The 17,105-nt window shown below is 36.6% G+C and overlaps 1 protein-coding gene across 3 annotated transcripts; it reads right to left on the bottom strand.

Annotated features, from left to right (window-relative positions):
* Positions 1–1,943: 1,943 nt before the first annotated feature.
* LOC133721319 (DNA mismatch repair protein MLH1-like) lies at positions 1,944–13,636 on the bottom strand. Of its 3 annotated transcripts, none has more exons than XM_062147896.1 (17): positions 13,497–13,636; positions 12,770–13,089; positions 12,500–12,672; positions 12,289–12,361; positions 11,960–12,094; positions 11,620–11,833; positions 10,133–10,281; positions 9,362–9,460; positions 8,809–8,878; positions 8,532–8,667; positions 7,346–7,440; positions 7,108–7,216; positions 5,781–5,946; positions 5,149–5,310; positions 4,207–4,375; positions 2,829–2,995; positions 1,944–2,347 (listed from the first exon to the last, which is right to left on the bottom strand). In XM_062147896.1, exons 2-17 carry the CDS (start codon positions 13,001–13,003, stop codon positions 2,303–2,305), a joined length of 2,196 nt encoding a protein of 731 aa, XP_062003880.1. In that variant the 5' UTR covers positions 13,004–13,089; positions 13,497–13,636; the 3' UTR covers positions 1,944–2,302. The 3 variants fall into 3 exon arrangements, with proteins under 3 accessions (XP_062003880.1, XP_062003882.1, XP_062003881.1); XM_062147898.1 differs by having other exon boundaries at positions 12,500–12,645; XM_062147897.1 differs by lacking the exon at positions 13,497–13,636 and having other exon boundaries at positions 12,770–13,424.
* Between the last annotated feature and the right edge of the window lie 3,469 nt (positions 13,637–17,105).

The following is a 17,105-nucleotide window of genomic DNA, read 5'->3' as shown; positions in this document are numbered from 1 at the left end:
ATTTGGTGAGCTGGGACACTATTTGCCAACCTAAACAACTTGGTGGGTTGGGAATCAAGAAAACCTCTGACATGAACCAGGCCATGCTTGCCAAGGTTAGCTGGAGATTATTCCAACATGATGCTGGTTTATGGGCTAATATGCTTTCCAAAAAGTATCTTCACAATTGTAGTCTGTTTAATGAGACTTATAAGCCCCCTCCTAACTGCTCGAGTACTTGGAGGAGTATTGCTTTTGGGGCTTCTATGCTCAGAAAGAATTTAAAATGGAGAGTTGGGGATGGCAAGACAATCAAATTCTGGTATGATCACTGGCTTTTTCCTTCTGCCCTCATCAACTTTGCTCTCTCCTCTGCAAATATTAACGCTAATGCTCATGTTTGTGATTTTTGGAATGATTCTGGTTGGGATTTGCACCTCCTATCTATAGTAATTCCTAGTGATATCATTAAGCATGTAATCAGCGTTCCTACTGGTTTTGATGGTTGTGGTATGGATACTCTAATCTGGGGACCTACTTCTAATGGATGCTTTACTGTCAAATCTGCATACAACTCCATCTTTGATTATTCTAGGCCTCAGAACCCTCTTTGGAAATTGATTTGGAAGCTTGATACTCCCCCCCCAAGTTAAAAACCTTTCTTTGGACTATTCTACATAAGAAAATTCTCACCAATGTTCAGCGTGCTACTCGTGGTTTCACTACTGTTTCTACATGTCCTTTGTGCAATATCGTTGATGAAACCCTACTCCATCTATTCAGAGACTGCCCCAGATCCATGGCCATCTGGAAATGCTTCATTAAACCTGGTACTATCCTCAACTCATTCACTTTGGATTGGAACAGTTGGATTCTTGCTCAACTGCATTGTCATACTATCATAAAAAATAATATCAAATGGTGCAATATTTTTGTTTTTATTTGTTGGTTCATCTGGAAGTGGAGAAATAAGCAAGTCTTTGATGTGTCATTTACTATGCCTACATGCCTTGATAAACTTATATGGGATTACGCTGTGGAGTGGAAAAATGCCATTTATAAGACAAGCAGTTCCAATGTGTATAGTCTCATCAGACTTTGTTGGAAGAGACCTCCAGAAAATTTTTACAAACTAAATGTAGATGGCACTCGAAGTTCTGCTTCTGGTAAAATTGGGGCTGGTGGAGTCATCAGGGACCACAGTGGGAGTTGGGTGATTGGCTTCCAAATCAACTTAGGGGTTGGTGAGATTCTGGAGGCTGAAGCCTGGGGTCTTTTCTATGGGTTAAAGTTAGCCTCAAGCCTGCACATCCCCAAGCTGGAAATTGAATCTGACTCTGCTGTTCTTGTCCAGCTAGTGCAGCAGCAAAACCTTTCTACCCACCCTCTTGGATCTCTGCTTGCTGGATGCAACAACTTTATGGCCACTATGCAGAATGTCCAGCTTATGCACATCTTCCGTGAGTGTAATATGACAGCGGATGCTTTGGCTAGATGCAGCATTGATCATGAGCCTGGTCTCATCACTTTTATGGATCCTCCTATCCATGCTACTGAAGCCTTTCTTGATGATCTTGCTATTGTAACTAAAACTAGGAGAACTGTCTCCTGTTAGCCTTTTCTTTGTGTTTGTTTGGGCCTTTTAGGTCTCGCTTGTAACCAAAAAAAATTTATAATTCAGTAATGGATGAACCTGATATTTGTTTCTAAATATTCAATTGCTTAATACTATGCAACTTTTTTTTCTCAAAAAAAAATTTGGGAACAACTAAATTATAAACACTCAAAAGAATAATAAATTTCAAAAATATGAATTTTGGCGCCGAACTCCCTCGGGTTCCCACATTTTTTTTTTTTTTTTTTTTAAAGAAAGAGCAGTTTTTGTCATGTTAAGAAGTTCAGGCGGTCAGTTGAAGGCTTGGAGCACTAAAACTTACTGAGGATAATGTTAAGGTTGTACCACATTTTGATACCACACTATTAGATGATATTACGTCTAAAAGAAGATTTAATAGTTTCAAATGTGAAGACTCTGAAGTGTCTGCTAGGTCAACCTAAAAGTGCAAAAAAGGATGAAACTATATATACACGAGGCCTCAAGCTGCACTAATGGAGATCACAAACAGGAACATTAAAAAAAAAAAAAAAAAAAAAGCGAAAAACAATTTTTGGTGTTCGTCTTAATCAACCACTTCAAATGGCTGGCATATTGAAATGCCATGCCACCTTTTGCCTTTTACAAACCAGTCACAGAGACCATAAGAACAATGTGATGACTTGAATGTAAACTGAACGCCTCCAGAAATTAAATGGTCGAATGACATCAGCATCTTTCAAAAATCCTGTACAGCTTTTCTAGTGAAGCAACCTACAAAAAGCAAGGATATCCTCGTATCATTCTCAGAAGTCAAAACTAAGATTACTTCAATAAACCCAGATCATTTTCATAGTTAAATGCGCAAATGTAGTAATATAAGCACCACAAATCCCACCAAACTTGGAAAATAAAAAAAGATAAAGAGAGGAAACCGGAAGGTCATGTTCCTATATGAGGCAGCCAGCCAGTAGCATGTGGCTACATGGTGACATTGATGTATTAACAAAACAGTCCTTGATAATTAAACAGTAAGAAACATCTGATTTTCTGACTTGTTTCCAAAACCTCAGTAGCAGCTTGAAACATGAAAGACCAAGTTGGAGTAATACTGTAATCTGCCCCAAAACTTTATGGACTTCTAGTTAAGTGTGCATGTCAATCACCAAGCTAGCTCATCACACATGAGTTTATTGACTTCTTGGGTTAACTCAAGAATCAAGTAAATTAAGGTATCCCAAGAAAAGTAACTTACTCGAACAAATGTTCCATTTGTAGCCATAGAATTTGGTGGCTTAAAAAAGAGCCTCATTGATGGAAACAATACATGCTGGATTGACCATTCGCGCTGTGCCCATGCAGTCTCTGCTTCTGCAACTAGTTCGTGCTCAATTTCGTCCTCCGTCATCATATCATCCGCACCTGCAAATAGCAAAAACCACTTCAATGTACTTGAGGAATACTATTTTTTTTTTTTTTTTTGAATAAAGGGCTGGTGCGGCTGCCCTCAAGCCTTGATTAATGAAACTGTCGAATACAAGGGGGGGACATGGAGCCTAAACCCCTGATTACAATAAGCATCTAGAGTATTTGAGGAATACTATTGATGTCTACAAGTGGGAAGATGCAGAAGAAATGACATCCTTGTTGACCTAATGTCAACTTAAACAAGGCGGCACACTGGTTCATAAAATGATGCTTTGAGATGTATGCCAAAGCAAACTGATTTAGTTAGTTTAGAAACAAGTGATTCCCATGAATGTAAAGGAAAAGACATCCTTTCCTTGCTGTCATAAAACAGTAAGGTTATAACTTATCGTTCCTCTCCACTTTGTTCATTGGATTTTCTTATCTTGTGCTTTCGACAAAATTTTCAAAAACCAATAACCAAAAATGAAAGAAGAAACCCAAATTCAATCACATAATCAACATGAGGTGCCTGGAAGACTGCACGACTTGCTTGAACCCAGGTTTTTCGAAATGACAATGGGCAATGATTGTGCCTCCATTGTTAGTATATCTCTTTCAGAAACTTGGTTGGAAGTCTTTTGAAGAATCTTTCATATTAATTGACAAGGGCTAGCATCAAAAATAGATTTTAACCAAAGACACAAATCCAAGTCAACATTTAGGAGATAACTCTTCAATCTATTCCTCTATTTTATCACTTTGATTCGATCTTGAACTACATGGCAATCTCTCTACCTACTATTCTATCTGGACTCTTGAGTTCACATTCAGATGTTGTAAACTGGCTATAAATTCAGATTTTATGTACCTAAATATAAATATCTAATGGGTAGTTATGCTTGGCCCTTGTTTCTGATGTTTGTATGTGTTATAGACTGCAATTAGGACTTTTTTCTTCTCATAAACCTATCAGATTTAAACAACACCACCATGATTTCTACAAGAATTTCCAAGAAATCATATCTTCTACCAAGACATTTACCGAGAAAGCACAAGCCTCTGAAAACTGTCAGAAACAGATGAACATTTCCTTAAAGGAGAGAGAAGATTAATGTGTGTGTTAATATTTAAAACTTACCTTACTCATAAGAAAACTAACATATCAGTATAACACTACTCTTTAAACAGAAATGCTGAAAAAGGATCAGCCTAAACAGGCATACCAGTATTGCAAGAGAGACTTCCTTCATTATTCCTGAACAACTTCCTTTTTTGGTAAAATTGCAAACCATCACCAGATGGGTTGGGTAACATAGGAGGATGCATGGCGTAAAAGTTCCCAAGTGCAGCTGAAATTACTTGGAAGCATTTTTTCTCTTCTTCCCAATCAACCTATAATATAAACACATCAAGGTTTGCTCAATAAAAGATACATTTCAACAGAGAGAGAAATACGGGAACTATTATCAAGACACCTCTAAAGTTCCACACACTTTAGTTGTTCTCTCGGAAAAGAACACTCTTATAAACCCTCAATTTTTGATACGCTTTAGTCACATAAAGGCATAGAATTTTTATTGCATACAAAGTCATATTATGATGTCCAGAGTCCAAATCAGTCACATGAAACAATGATCAACATTTTGATAAACCAATACAAACCTGGACTCTGGATCAAATTATTTGAGATATCATTGTATTATTAACTTTCTGATCACTAGCATACCATTCAAATTGATATAACAAAAAAGAAAAGAAAACCTCTTAAGTTCAGGGAAGCAATGCATGTGCATAGATATCTATCCCAATACACAAAATTGTGAGCCTCTAACCAATGCCAACTTCATTGGTACCAAAAGACGAACATGCCCGGCCCAATTCGACCACATGTGCTCCATGTCAACCAATGTAAGTTTGTTTTGATTCAATTTTACAATATGAGGAGGTATGTTTGGACCATAGAATCCTACACCAAGTATATTGACCTTTGTATGTCAATATACAAAACCTAAGGGCCTCTTGATCTATAGCACATCCGTTTTAGATTGCCCAAGATTAATAGATATTTTCCATCAAGATGTAGGAGCAATAGGACTAAGGAGCCACACTCGAGCGAATGAAAATATGTCATTGAGAACATGATAAGATGATGCAAAGGAACTTACATCGTTGCCCAAACAAAGCACAAATTCTGGGACATGATCCATGTCAGGTGTGTATTGGTCAAGTATGACAGGAAGCCTGGACAAATTTCCATCTTTATCTATGTGAATGGAAAAGTACTCCTCTAGTAGATCAGCCTTTTGCTTAAGTAGTTCTGAATTCATCTGCAAAAACATTTCTTTTAGTGAAATCTAAGCAAAGGTAGTTAAAAAAAAAAAGAAACAAGAATTGGATCTAAAAATACTTCACGCTAGATATAACAAATATTTATCCACATTACATAAGCAAATTTTGAATACAAATATATTTTAACTAACCAACACTACAAACAAGGACCAATTTAATCAAGAACATTCTAAAGTTCTCTCCGTTATCTATGAAAAAGGAATCAAGGATTAGCAGAATGGCATACTCTAGCATTATAAATTTTTAAAAATATTTTCAAAATCTTAACACACCTATATACCTCTATAATGAAAGGCTTCAAAATACAAGGACAAGAACACCACAAACAGGAAAAACAAAATCCATTGAGAAAAGAGATCTAAAAAACAAATCATAATCATATTCAGAAAACATAAATATGATAAACAGAAAGCTGGGGGAATCAAACTCAAGAAAGTGAGTACATTACTTCTGCAATCTTTTCATTTAGTTCATCATTCTCAGTGGATTCTGGATCTGTGTCCCCCTCTTTCAGTGCCAACACAATCAACTCCTTCAGCGGGGCTGGGTTACTTAATTGTATAGCATTAAAATGAGCAAATCGACGTAGAACTTGCTGATACATGAGCTCTTTGCTGTAATTTCATTCGAAATTCATATATAAGGAGACAAGTCAGAGAAAAGCAGTTTCTGATAGAAGAGAAAAATTTTAGAAATAGGGAAGCAAAGTAGAAAGTACAATAGGAAATGAATAAGTCCATAAAATCAAACCTAAACACACTTAGACCGAATAAAACACAAGAAAACAAGTGATTGGTCAGGGAAAATCCTTTTTCATAGGAAAGGAAAAATCTATAGCACAAGAAAAGTAGAAAGTACAACAGGGGATGAGTAAAAAGTCCATTAAAACAAACATTGCACACTTAGAAAAAATAAAAAATCAATACAAGGAAGCCAGACTTAGTACAAAACTTGAGATCAGTTAAGATGCACAACATAGTCAAGTGTTTAAGCAAGTTATAGTATCCGACCCAAAACCAATTGATTAATGGGCGGAGAGGACCACATAATATTTTATTATACAAAGCATAGGATTCCTGATGTGGGATTCTATACTCACCAACTATCTCTCTCAAACACCCTACTTTGTCCATAAGTAATAACTTCTACTCCAACTACATTAGATATGCATAGCATTGCAAATATATTGTTATGCAAGGCTGAGATTTGCCAATGTGGGATATTATACTCTTAACGAAATCTAATTCTGACCCAGCGTGTATTCCCTAATTTTACAGACTCCTCAGCACACCATCCATATAGAGGCCAGAACTACATTACACTAAAAGTAGCAACTTTTGTTATCCCCACACCCAAAATGAACTCAATTAGCACAAAGCACAAATTCATGGGGACAACCCACTCCAGGCCAAAGAACCTAGAACAAACTCAACAAAGCAAGCACAACCTAGAACCCAAACAAACACCAACCAATCACACCAAAAAAAGTCAAAAAGCTTACAATCCAAAAGAATCATGCTTAGAGAAAACATCCTTATAAAATTTAGACGTGGAAGCGCAAAGGAATTCTGAGCCCAAAGTTAATCCAGCCCTTCTTTGTTCTAAACGTACTTTTATTTCTCTCAGAAACAGGGCAAGCAGTACTGTTGAGATGCAGACACTATTGCATTACTAAGAAAGGGGATACGATAAAAAATTCAGGTACTTGATGCTATGAAGTATGGGAACTAATAAACTTGTTCCTCTTATTACAACATATTTAAAGCAGCATGTACCTCAAGCTCACTATATTTGCAAGGTAGAGGTGTGTGTCATGCTGAAGCAATGCAAAGACGTCATCTGCCATTCCAATGTATGTGCAGTGTCTCACAATGTCTAGCATACCTACAAAACCAAAACCCTAAGTAACAAACATCCACTAGCTACAGAATGAAAGCTTTCACCATATAACAGACCAATAAATACTGTAAAAGGAAAGGAAAAAAACTAAAAAATTAAATAAAATAAGAGTACCAGAATGACAATTGCTATCAATATCAGCAATAAGCTCCTGAATGCTACTCAGATCAGCAGTTTCCTTTGGGTTCCTTCTTTGTCTAACAGACGATCTAAGGAAGTATACAAAGGTAAGTAATTATACAGATGTTATATAAAGTTACTTAATAAATAGAATAGCTTCTCTGGATAGGAAATGACAAACTTGTGAGAAAAAAAAATTAAGAATATAAAAACAGGATGGACAAAAGTCAATCAAGAAAATAAGAAACCTTAACAACCCCCCGATCAGAACAAATCACATTAAGCATAGCAGATCAAAATCACTAAAGGAACTAAAATAATAAAAAATTGAAGTGACAAGATAGAACAAACCGAGATTAACCTTCCATCAAGATTCATTGACGTATCACAACAACAGAAACACACACTTTAAAAATGATCAACTTACAATCCCCTTTTATTTCGGAAGTAAAACCAGTTTGACAAACACAACAAAGAATATTTACAATTACATACTACAATGGTGCCTGAAAAAGAACAAAGATAAGGATAATGAGTATTCATTTGACCATAAGCCCTCTATAAACCAGATGCTTCTTTCATGAAGGATAATTGCAATTGACAGCAATGTTTCAGATGCTAGTGCACCATGGTAACATGGCTTAACCCAACATTTTCAGTGGTATTTGCACGTGTATTCTCTCAACATCCACAGTTGAACACACCAAGGTTTTTGTCAAGCCATGCTCACAACCATACAAAGCAGCATGGTTAGATAGTAGTCCCATTCCAATAACTCGGTGTTTTCTTCCTTTTCTCTTGCAGTGTTTACCACGATTCAGTTTTGACTGATGTAATTCCTAATGAGGTAACATATATCCTTCTTGGTCAACCTTGGCCTAGAGAAAAAAGTCTTGATCTTTGTTTAAAAGAGAAAACACATTACTTGCATGTTCAACAACAAAAAAACATGCTGAAGCCATTGAGTGATTTAAAATGGAAAATATAAACTAATCAAATTCAAACCTGAGAGTAAAGTTGTCCATGAAAATATTAGCCAAATATTAGTGGATTGGCAATTTCATATACTAAACTTAAGTCTTGTAATGTAATTGTCAATTGAAAGAAGACTGATAAATGGCTCTTAAAAGAGGTCCAGTACAAGATATTAAACTGACTGTTCAAGTATTAAGAATCATACCTAACAGCAGTCAAGCTAGTATTCTTTTCAAGATGGCCACGAGACTCTGCGTGCAAGTAAATATGCAACCTTCCAGCAGGATCCGATGAATCTGTTCTGACCATTTTATTCACTGGAACCTTTTGTGATTTTGACCCTGCTTAAAATGCATTTAAAATTCAACATGGGTAACACTACCAGAAAAAGAGTATAATGTACATACGGTGCAATGAATATGCCAAGATTGAGAGAAACAAACAGAAGAAAAAAGAATATAAATGAATAAAATTTGATTTACCAGATGGCGTAGGATTACGATTTGAATCCTTGCTAGAAATCATTTGGCTGGATGAAGGTGGTTCAACTGTCTGCAACAAGTATAAGACAGAAGGTACCACAAAAGTGCACAATTTAGATGGCAATATCCATTTGAAGACAGAATTGCAGAAATGGAGCTTAACTAAAAGCATTACATGCTTAGTTTAAAGCAGTAAAAGAATAGTTAAAAATATAAATCTACATCTGGACTACCAAAAAAAAAAAAAAAGAAAGAAGCTATTTTCCTGTAAATCTAGTAAGGCAACCAATTTTTTTTTTTTTTTATAATGAGAAAACACATTTAGCTACCAAAGAAAAGAACAATACAATAAAAGGGGGAACAAGGAGCCCACCATAAAGAACAGTAAACATCAGGCATATACAAAATGGTAGAAAAGAGATACATCATTTGACTCATTAACTTTACTCTAAACCTAGCCGCCGCCACCCTCTCTCTCCCCCAAAATGGTAGAAAAGAGATACATCATTTGACTCATTAACTTTACAATCATTTTGAGTATCTGCTACTATACCTGCTCCTGAAATATCTGTGTCTCATTGGAGCTTCTCAATCTTGATTCAACCACTGACTGTATCTTCTCAATGATGACTTCCTGATTCAGAAGACTCACCTGTGTATCAACAGACAATTTTGTAAGTACTTAGATACATTTGGTGGTTCAAGAATATAGGAAAAACTTTAAACACCAATTGTTGCAATACAAAATTGAAGAAAGAAAAAATCAATAACAACCAAGAAAAGCTGAGGATCTTTTGGTATCTTAGTATTTGTTGAATAAGACTAAGGTGTTCAGCAGAAAGAAAATTCCTTAAAGTCATTGTGGATAGCCAGCAGCTGACTAATTAGCTTAGTCCTTACGTGATGCCTGTTTCATACATTGACGGACAATACTACTTGTATACAGAAAATGAGTTTGTAGTTATAGGACAGCTTAAAAAAACTGGTCCATGACTGCATTCCATCTCCAATTCATCATTTTTTTCTAAACAAATCGTAATTACAAAAAAATATAGTAATTAGATATTTATTTATATGAGGTCAATGATACGATGTGAGATTGAATGTTTCATTTCAATTTCCTAATTTTTATAACAAAAAATGCCAGGTCAAGGTAAACCATAGTGTCATCTCATTGAACCATATTGCATTTCATAAGCCTCTCCAACATTTAAAGTTGCTAGTGTTATAGCCGGAAGAAAAACTTAGTACATCACTACTTTCCAGGCTACTTATAGGCATTCAGACAAGGGAAGAAACAAACATAAGAACTAACAACAGATACCTCTCTCTTTGTTGGGTGAACATTCACATCAACATGTTCAGGTGGTAATACAATTGACATGTATATGAAGGGTTTTGCTGCTTTCGGCAATGTAGCGGCATAAACAATTTCTAGAGCTCTCTTCAATGCAGTGCAATCCACCAATCTATCTGTTTTTCAGAGAAGATGTCAAACAAAAAAGAACGAGAAAGAAAACGTAATCAATTAGTGACAATCACTATATAATATATCTTCAGCCAAAAGATCCAATCCAAACCCTAAACATTCAATCCCATCACTCGAATAAAAGATGAGTTAACTTCTTTTTCAATTAACTCTTCTTCTAGAATAGTCCCCTCCCCTGCTTCCAATCTCTCAATGAAGTTGCTCCTTCTTCTGTCATTCACCACCTCATGACTTCAAGATAATAGATGAGAAGCTTAATGCAACCACAGCACAATGATGAGGAGTGACAGAGAACAGTTTGACAAGAGATACAGTCTGTCATAACAGAATGTTCTCAAAGATCTTATTGCGACACAGCACTTTGATGAGGAGCAACGGAGAACAGTTTGATAAGGTAAACAAAATGAGTCTCTTTGGAGTACTTGGAAGGGAGGACGATAAAGAGCACAAAAAGTCTACCAATTAAAAACCTAATGAAAGAAGTACAAAGCAATCTTGTAGCCCTGGCATTCCCCCATAAAATGAGGACTTAATTTGCTGCCCACCCATAGTTAGGTGGGCGTATTACTACCACATTACACGTGTCCACGGTTATAATATTTCTATTTCCTCATTATTATAGTTGGTTACACTAATTATTAACTTATTTAACCATGTTAATTATACATACATATATACTTATAGATATTTCTATGTATGTATGACTGGTGGAAATCCATCAAACGGGTGGTAATATGCCTACATAAACTACGGTGGGTAGGAAATTCAAATCCATAAAATGAAAGTAAACACCGTATCAAGGATACCTAGCTTTTTTGTTTGAATCCACAAAAGTATTTAATCATTATGTCATATAAACACCATGTTCTTTGACTTGATTACAAGAAAAGAAATTAGCAATTTTATGTCCATCCTTTTTGGGAAAAAAGAGAGCGCTTCAAACTTTTAACAATCAAGGAAACTTAAAAGAAACTGTACGGAGTCAATGACATAGAAAAGCTCTGCGGCATGAAAATAGAAAAGTGCCACCTACACTTTACCATGATACCAAACTTCAACTTATCGATTCTACAATAAGTAATAAATAAGGAATTGGGTCAAGGATGACCCAGAAACAGATGATTGATAGTAGAATACTAGAGATGGAAGTTTAGATTAGTTCCAGTTGGCCACATTTAAATGGGAATTGCCAGCTTACCCAATCTGACCCACTTAATAAGTTAATGGTAGACGGTAGTTTATTAAAACTTACTTTTGGTTTGTAGTTTTAGTAACTTTGTAATTGAAAGTCTTCTGTTGATATGGCATAAAATAGTTCATACCGTTTATAAAAAGCACCATAGTTATCTTCTTCGCAACATATTCAGAATTGGAGATAAAGCCATCCATCTGGAAAACTGAGCTTGACGGATCATTGTCCAAAGCTTCTTCTACTTTCATCAGACTGCGGGCAACTGACACCCCGTAAACTGAACGAATCGCATCAATTCTTGATATTGTGGCAACAGAACTAACATCTGCTCTACCGGCTCCATGCTGATAAATGTGAAATGATTTAGCATATCAAAAGGCTGTAATAATGATTTTTCAAACATGTTTCTTGCCATGCCAAAGTTTTAATGAAAAGGCGTAAGACATACAAGTATAATAATGTCAACCTACCTTTCTGCAGGAGAAGCTAACACTTGTGTGATGAATGGCAAACCGGCTTAACAAATCTACAATCTTTGAATAATCATCAGCAGAGTTTTGCAGATTCTTTCTCCGGGCAGACATGTTATAGAATAAGTTCTCAATCTGAAAGCACATAACAACTTAATAAAAAACTTAAGCCAATTTCATCACATTGCACAAGTGAACAAACAAAAATAACAAGGTATGTAATCCACATTCACCCTGCTTTAGTCGTTTCAAACTGTTTATAAATTGTTCGAACAGCTCCGATTGCTTATATCTAGACCAAACCAACCAAACCAAACTGAGTTTCATACCATTATCTGAGTTCCTTTTACGGCAGCACACGCCTTGGGCTCATTCTCCATCACTCCATCTTTATAAGAAACCCTGAACTCATACGAATTACAATTTCAAGACTACAGTGTAACACAAACAAAACCAGTACAAAATTCAAAAGCATTATCTTACTTCCAATTGTCCATTGCTTTCTAAAAAGTAAAAACAAAACAAAATTGCCACACACACCTGTAACCATGCAACTGCCCTTTGGTGATCGTCGTCACCGTCACATGAGCCACATACGTCATGCTCGCAAGAGCTTCTCCTCGAAACCCCATCGACTTTATGGACTGCAGGTCTTCAAACGACGACAATTTCGACGTCGTATGCCGCTGGCACAGTATCGGCAAGTCCTCATACTAGATCAGTAGAGTGCGAATAATTTCACAATCAATCGTGATATTTAACATTCCGGCAAAAAATTAAAATTAAATGCGAGGGAAAGTAATGACTGACTCGGATTCCGTGGCCGTCGTCGGAGACTTGGATGAGTTTGAGGCCGCCGTCCTTGACGACGACGTTAATGGAGGAGGAGTGGGCGTCGAGGCTGTTCTCGACGAGCTCCTTGACGGCCGAGACGGGGCGTTGGATGACCTCACCGGCGGCGATTCGGTTCACTACGGACTCGTCTAGGCGGTGAATTTTGGGAGGCTCCGTCGCCACTTGCTCTTCTTCTTCTTCTTCTTCCATTTCCCTTTCCCTTTTTCGTTTCAGGCTGGGCGCCTTTCTCTTTAAATTTAATTTTGGGACTTGCGACGACGCCGCGCTTTGCTTTGCTGCCAGTTATCAATGAATTAGCTGTAATAGAACTAAACTTAAAATTGTTTTCAATTGTCTTGAGACCATTGCTACATTATAAATCAAGGATCTCAGACAAAATAGTACAATATCATCACTGCAGGAGCAGATCATCTAAAACAAAATCATGCCCTAACTTTGAGATCTTATCAAAGTTTCTACTGGCAACATTTTCCATTATAGTACAAAACAAATCAGGCTGTTAATTATGAAAAATCCCTCATCTTTTGCTCCCCTAACACTTGCAAGAGGATTGCTGTTGTGGATCTCCCTTAACCAATGATCTTGGGAAATATTTAGGTCTCATTCATTCCAGAGTTAACAAGAATACTTATGCTAGCATCTTTGATAAGATTCAATGCAGACTATCTAGCTGGAACCTTACTCGTATGGCAGGTAGATTAACCTTGGTGCAATCTGTTACTTCTGCCATTCCCAATTCCTGTGAGTTTGTGTGAAAAATGTGACAAATTAAACAGACATTTCATTTGGGGTGACACTATTGAGAAAAAGAAGGTCCATTTAGTCAATTGGAATACTGTTTGCCAACCAAAGCTGTTGGGTGGCCTTGGGATTAAGAAAACTGCTGATATGAATCAGGCTATGCTTGCCAAAGCCAGTTGGAGGATCTTTCAAAAGGACAGTGGTCTTTGGGCTTCAATGTATGCTTGCACAGCTCCAATATTACTGAGACAAGTTATCAACCTCCTACTGACTGCTCAAGCACTTGGAGAAGCATTTCTCATGGTGCTGAGCTGCTAAGGAAATGCCTAAAATGGCGTGTGGGTGATGGGAGCTCCATTAATTTTTGGCTTGATCATTGGCTCCTTCCCTCATCCCTCATCTGCTTGGCTCTTCCTACTGCTGACATTAACATCAATGCAACCATCAATAGCTTTTGGACTGATGAGGGCTGGAACCTGGATCTTCTCTCTTCCATGGTCCCAAGTGATATCGTCAATCAAATTATCAATATCCCTACTGGTTTTGATAATTGTGGTTGTGATTCTTTGATTTGGGGAGCCACATCTAATGGTACCTTCACAGTCAAGTCTGCCTATAATTATAGTTTTGATTTTTCCAACCCCCAAAATTCTCAATGGGCTGCTGTTTGAAAAAGTAATGTTCCTCCTAAGCTGAAAACCTTCCTGTGGGCTGCTCTCCATAAGAAGTTGCTAACTAATGTTCAAAGGGCTAGAAGAGGTTTTACCTCCTCCTCCTTATGCCCTATCTGCAAGGCTGATGATGAAACCCCTCATCCACTTGTTCAGGGACTGTCCTAGATCTCTTGCTATTTGGAATGCTTTTCTTAAACCTGGGGCTATCTTTAACTCCTTCTCCCTGGACTGGAATGGTTGGATTGCTGCTCAACTGCACTGTCAGACACTGATTCAGAAGAATATTAAATGGTGCAATCTTTTCATATTTATTTGTTGGTTTATTTGGAAATGGAGAAATAAGGTTGTTTTTGATCCAAGGTTTATCATGCCTACTTGTCCTGATAAAGTGATCTGGAACTATGCTGCAGAATGGACTAATGCCAATGTCAAATTGAATGTTGATACTGTCTACAGGTACATCCCTCTTGCTTGGAAGAAGCCTATGGATAATTTTTACAAACTAAACATTGATGGGACTAGATCCTCTTTAACCTGCAAAATTGGTGCTGGGGGTGTCATCAGGGACCATATGGGTAACTGGATCACTGGTTTCCAAGTCAATTTGGGAACTGGAGAAATTCTTGATGCTGAAGCTTGGGGTTTATTCTACGGTCTTAAACTTGCTGTGAGCCTTCACATCTCTCATTTGGAGGTGGAGTCTGATTCTGCCATCTTGGTGCAGCTTATGCAGAAAGTTGAATTCTCCCTTCATCCACTTGGTTCTCTTCTCAAGGGCTGCTCAAATATGATGGATGTTATGGAGAATGTCCACCTGTCCCACATCTTCAGAGAATGCAATATGACTGCTGACTCTTTAGCTAAGGAAAGCATTAATCATGAACTTGGTGTCATCATCTTTGAGAATCCGCCTGTTCATGCTGCTCAGGCTTATCTTGATGACATTTCTACAGTTTCTAGAGCTAGGAGGAGCTCCTGCTCTAACATTTAGTTCTTTTTGTCGTTTTGTTTGGGCCTTTTAGGCCCCGCTTGTAACCAAAAAAAAAAAAAACATTTTCCATTATAGTAGTTTTCAAAAAATAGGTGCTGCTGGAACATTTTCCAAAAAATAGTTGTTCCAGGGGTATATATACAAAAGGTGTTAGCCTATCAAAAGTTGGTCATGGAGTCTCTCCAAAAACATCGCTTGCTGCAGTTCTATCTATCCATACAAAAAGTGGTGCAGCAACAAATAGTAATTCAGCAGGGAATAAAATTTAGAAACGGAGACTGAAACAGTGAGCACTGACCAGGATCACACTGCTTACAAAATTTCTTCAAAATCTGCAAACAAAAATCGAGAGCAAGGAAAATTCATACTCCAGAAATTTACTAAGAGGAGGAAACCAATTGGAAACTGGAAATTGATTACCTAAATAGTGAAGTGATACATAATAAAGGATACAGTTAAGTGATATCAAATCCTTTATTATGCATCACTTCACTGTTTAGGTAATACAAACCAAACAGAACAGCATTCACTGACTATAAATATCCCATAGATTCATTTGAAAGTTAAACACTAAGTATGAATCTATAACTCATATCAATATCAACAAAAGAATAATGCAATAGAAGGGAACAACAGTGAACTACTGAAGTTAATGTATAGAATTAAGCTTTGAAATTAAGAATATTGCGGAAGATTAACAAAAAGGCATCAATGACACTACTAAGGGACATGTATGTTAACTGTATACAAAAGTGCACATGATGAGGCATCAACCAAATGTTAATACAAAGAAAAGAACCAAGCTGAAAAGGTAACTTAATTGCAGCAGTTACAGAATTCTACAAAACATAGAACTTATCAGAGGATTCCAATAATAAAGTTAGGACTACTTGCAGCAACTGCCCCTAAAAAGTCATCGATCCTCAGAAATAAGCCAAGAAGGTCAAAATCTCTACTTCTTCAATAATTCCCAAAAAGAACACAAATCAAAAAAAAAAATTCATAGAAACAAAACGACTTAGTTTAATTTCAACGATCAATATCAAGGAGCGATGATTAAGGAAAAGAAGAGCGAAGAGAGAGCCGGGAAAAAGAAAAAGAAAAAAAAAAAAAAAAGGATGCCGTGGCTCATCAACAGCAATCACAAAATGATTCAAAACCTCATTCCTTATCATCAACTATTCCAATCCTTCACCCATCAAATACAGCACCCAGAAAGAATTTCAAATCACATTCTCACAAAGTCACAAATAACTTCCACTTGTCCTATTTTAAAGCGAGAAATATACTTAAATGAGAAAAGGCACAGAATACTCAATCAACCAAACACAGGACCAGCTACTTGATCATATTTGAAAGCGAGAAATATACTTAAATGAGAAAAGGCACAGAATAAAAGATTGAAGTCTCACCTATGAAATTCGAGAGAAACTGATTTCCCTTCTTCCCTTTTCTGTTTGAATGCCTCAGACTTTACAAAGACTGCAAATTATGGAAAATCAAAAGTTATTTAGAGATAAAAAAAAATTAGTTCTAACATCAGAAATTCCCAACATTGTCTTTAGCCACAAATTCCCATAAAACAGAAATTGTTCTCTCTGTTGTTTTAAATAAAGCTGACAGCCAATTTTCACTTATACTATTTAAGATTACTCTTAATGCTTTAGATGTTTGAAGATCACATCTTATTGATCCCCACTTACTCAGAATCCACTATTAAATATGGTTCAGAGCACGATAATTATGAAACCAAATCCAAAACCTCTCTAAGAAAACCAAATTCCAACAGCTCACTTTCAAAAAAAGAGGAAATAAAAAAAAAACTCACCACCGAAAGACACTAATCAAACTTGTTAAGAACACTAAACAAAGAAAACAGCAAAGA

Source organism: Rosa rugosa, chromosome 7 (genome assembly GCF_958449725.1).
Source record: "Rosa rugosa chromosome 7, drRosRugo1.1, whole genome shotgun sequence".
Lineage (NCBI taxonomy): Eukaryota > Viridiplantae > Streptophyta > Magnoliopsida > Rosales > Rosaceae > Rosa > Rosa rugosa.
Note: the sequence above shows the minus strand (reverse complement) of the source record. Positions and strands in the feature narration are given on the sequence as shown.